The sequence below is a fragment of the Galeopterus variegatus genome, unplaced genomic scaffold, assembly GCF_000696425.1.
Source record: "Galeopterus variegatus unplaced genomic scaffold, G_variegatus-3.0.2 Scaffold19064, whole genome shotgun sequence".
Taxonomy (NCBI): Eukaryota; Metazoa; Chordata; class Mammalia; order Dermoptera; family Cynocephalidae; genus Galeopterus; species Galeopterus variegatus.
In genome coordinates, this window is record NW_007745175.1 from 7,991 (window position 1) to 12,151 (window position 4,161).

The 4,161-nt window shown below is 36.4% G+C and overlaps 1 protein-coding gene across 1 annotated transcript; it reads left to right on the forward strand.

The window, feature by feature from the left end:
* Positions 1-1,738: 1,738 nt before the first annotated feature.
* Positions 1,739-3,324, forward strand: LOC103583021 (vomeronasal type-1 receptor 90-like; the record flags this gene model as incomplete). Its single annotated transcript, XM_008564446.1, has 2 exons — positions 1,739-1,764; positions 2,441-3,324. Coding segments are annotated over exons 1-2 (910 nt in total), but the record flags the coding sequence as incomplete, so codon positions are not given.
* Positions 3,325-4,161: the final 837 nt, after the last annotated feature.

Consider the following 4,161-nt stretch of genomic DNA (forward strand, 5'->3'; position numbering starts at 1 on the left):
GTGATTATACAAATTATTTCCACTTCCTACCTCCAAAACACATAAGAATATGATTTCTCAGAACTTCAGCAGGAGAAAGACTATTTGTGTTCATTTGTATTTTCCCATATCTTATTCACTGTAAAAATACCTGTTCTCCTTTCAATGACAGTAGATAAGCCTGAACCTGTTTTGGTAGTAGGAATATGGGGGGCAAGTTAAGCTTCATCTGTCCTTGACCCTATGCCTAAGTTTTAGATTTTTTCCAAACTATATACTATCATGCACTTACGATGAGTATGAATCAATGTCCTTTTCCTATTACTAAGAAATAAAGAATATGATGAAAAAGCAAATGAAAGCTATTTAGTAAGAAAGAGAGACTTTGCTCTTATTTCATTATTGGATTGATCAGAGAAATAGATTCTCCTGCAGAACTGTTTGGGTTTCCCAGTAATAGTAGCCCAGCATCTGTGACAAAGCTTCTCTGGGGTGTCCTGTTTCTTTACTATGGAATCGATTCATTCTCCTCTCCAGATATTTCTCTAAAGAGATTTAAATGCTGGCACTATAAATACTCCAGGGGCAAATGAACACCATGAGCTTCAATTTATAATCCTCTTGATTTTCAAAAACAGTGGCTAGTTTATGGCACTTGCACACATCTGCCTGTCCTTAGACATTTATTTTTGTGGGACTGCAGTCCCCTAAATAGCAGTAAAAATAATAGGGTCCTACTTCCTTAATTTACATGTGATTAAAACATGCAACTTTACCAGGTTTACCATGATATGTGTTTGTAGGGCTGAATTTTATTTAGTGAATTAAATTGAATTGAAGCAAAGTACACAGAAATAAGATAAGAGAAATCAATTTTACAATTTTTATTTTAATATATCATTCCAAAATGTTATCTTTAAAATTATATTATGTACCTAATAGATGTTATTCTTTTAGAACTTTATCAGTATATATTTTGTGATTTACATTTAATGCAAGAACAGAAATAGATATATGCCATTTATAAGAACATAGAAGACACAGAATACTATTTAAGTTTATGTGCTAATGATTATGTGTGACCTGTAAAGCGTGGAGACAGCTGGACCTTTGGTTAATATTTTTGTATTGTTTTTCCTGGGAAGATCAGGGGAGTAATCCCAAATATGCTGAATGTTTGAACAGAGAAAATTGTGTCACTTTACCTGATCATTAATTCAGAAACAGGTCATATGTGTGTGTGTGTGTGTGTGTGTGTGTGTGTGTATAAACTACCTTAAAACAGAATGACCCCTAATCTATGTTATTGTGGTTATATTTACCACCATGATTCCACATGCCTAAGAACAGAGAAAAACACACAAAAAAATTAGATGTTGTTCTGCTAGTAATTGATAAAGGACACTGCTTCCTTAGATGAAATTTTACTGGCATGAGAACTGAAAGCATGTTACCTGTGTAGTTATCTTGGGGGGGGGGGGTCAGAGAAAAGACCTAGAATTCTAGCAGAGTCCTATAAATAGTGTTAAAAGAGTGGACTACTTTGGTAGACATTTATCCTTGCTCTTTTAGGCAGGGACAGAGCTGGATAATTCTTAAGAAAACATCAATAACTCTCTTTGGTCACGTGCATATGGAACTCCATAATAAAATTTATAGCTGACATTTCTATTGAGACTATAATTTTCCAGGCACACTTCCACATTTGGTACATTTACTTATGTTTTTACACTGTTCATGTCTCTAGGGTATGGACAATATGACTACCTGTATTTTGCAGATGAGGTAATGGGGGCCCACATGTGCTGAGTGAAGACTCAAAATCATGCTTTTGGTCTATTATGTATTAAGAATATTGGGTCTGGGAACAAATGGAGCAGAAAAAAGAGAATCGTGATATGATATAAGTGCGTGCCATGGTTATCCAGTTGACATTTTCTTGCTTGGGAAAATCTGATTGCAACTTTTAGGCAATTCTCCTCACCCAAATTCAACAAAAATTGTGAAGCTGTATCTATATACCCAGCATTTTATCAGGTTGCTGAAAATACGAAGGCGAATAAGACATTTATTTATCGCTCTCTGTTAAAAAGTTCAAAAATGAGATAAAACTACCTCTAGTAAAATATAGCAATTTACATTGTAGAGAAAAATTAGGTACTGTGTGATCCTAGAAATCTTGAGTGTAACCCAGTCATAATTGGAAAGTGGTAGGACAAGGGACAGAGTGGGACGGCTTATGGGACAGCATGAGGTGGATTTGAGTATTGAAGGGGGAAAAGGTTGCATCAGGAATAAAACATATTCTGGTGGTGATGTTAGTCTGGATTGAGATTGGTGAAGGTGGCACTATTAGTGATGAAGATAATTTTTCTAATTCTCCCTTCAGACATTAACCACATGTTTCCTCCCCCCATCAGATGAATATAAATAACAAATTTTACACTTTTATTGCCATAAGAAATGCTTTTTTCTGTCAACTTGGCATTGGGATCTTTGCCAACGCCCTCCTTCTTGTCTTCCACATCCTCCTGTTCCTTCTTGAGCACAGGCCCAAGGCCACTGACCTGACCATTGGCCACTTGGCTCTAATCCACCTAGTGATGCTGCTGACCATGGGAATCATGGCTACAGACATTTTTGGGTCTCAGAATTTTTGGGATGACATCGAGTGTAAGGCAGTTCTGTACTTGTACAGGTTGATGCGGGGCCTCTCCATCTGCACCACCTGCCTGCTGAGTGTCCTCCAGGCCATCACCCTCAGCCCCAGGAGCTCCTGTCTGGCAAAGTTCAAACATAAATGCTCACATCACAACCCATGTGTCTTTCTCTTCCTGTGGGTCTTCAATATGTCTGTTAGTGTTCGCTTCATAATTTCCACTATTTCTACCCCCAATGTGACCTCAGACTATCTAATGCTTGTCACTGAATCCTGCTCTTTTTGGCCCCTAAGTTACTTGCTCAGGTATGTATTTTCCACACTGGTGACCTTCCGGGATGTTTCCTTTGTGGGGCTCATGGCCCTCTCCAGTGGATACATGGTGGTTCTCCTGAACAGGCACAAGCGGCAGTTCCAGCATCTCCACAGCACCATCCTTTCTCCAAAAGCATCCCCAGGAAAAAGGGCCACCCAGACCATTCTGCTGCTCATGAGTTTCTTTGTGGTCATGTACTTTTTGGACTGTGTTGTCTCCTCCTACTCAGGAATGTTGTGGAACAATGATCCAGTTCGCCTGTGTGTCCACATGCTTGTGGGCAATGGCTACGCCACCATCAGTCCTTTGGTGCTCATCAGTACTGAAAAACGAATCATTAAGTTCTTAACATCCATGTGGGGGAAGGAAAGTAAGTGTTAATTCATTCAGTGGTGAATAAATTCTCTGAAGATGAGCCAGGCACTGTATTTTGAATGACTATTGTGATGTAGAGAATAGCCTCACTTTGTTAATGGAAATATACAGAGGTAGTAATGGTTTTTCTCTTAAACCTTTTTACTTTGATACATGTCAGATACATAAAATATAATTCTGAGATCACATAATGGTTGAATTTTTAAATCAGACTCATAAAAATTGGAGCTCTTATACAGTTTCAAATTTTAAAGTGGCAAGAAGTTATCAGTGATTGTTCAGAAATGAAAGAGGACAGTAAAGTTATAAATAAGGAATCACAAACAGACACAAGGTAACTTTTAGCTGTGAGTGTCATTATGGTTCATATGTGTTATAGATATTTAAATGTATTAATTTGTATGCTTTAAGTTGTTCAGTTTGTTGTCTGTCTGTTACACCCAAAGAAAACTTAAAAAGAAATCTTAAAAGAGAGAAGTAAAACCTAAACTATTTGGAGACTTTACAAATTAAAGTTATATGTGTTTGTATTTATATGTGTGCAAGGAATATACGTAACTTTGTAGTAGAAAATGTTTAAACATTGACAATATACAATCTGGAGAAAATATATACTTCATAATATAAAAGTCTTACAATCTGTTTTAAAGCATATTACATATTACATATTAAAGCAAATAACAAAAGAATAACAAGAATGGAATATTTATACAATTGCAAAATTGATAAGCACTTATGAAAAACTAATAGATTATATGTAAATTCTAAACTAATAGATTACATGTAAATTCTAAAACGTAGACTAGAAGAAGGCAAAATAGGACATAACTTC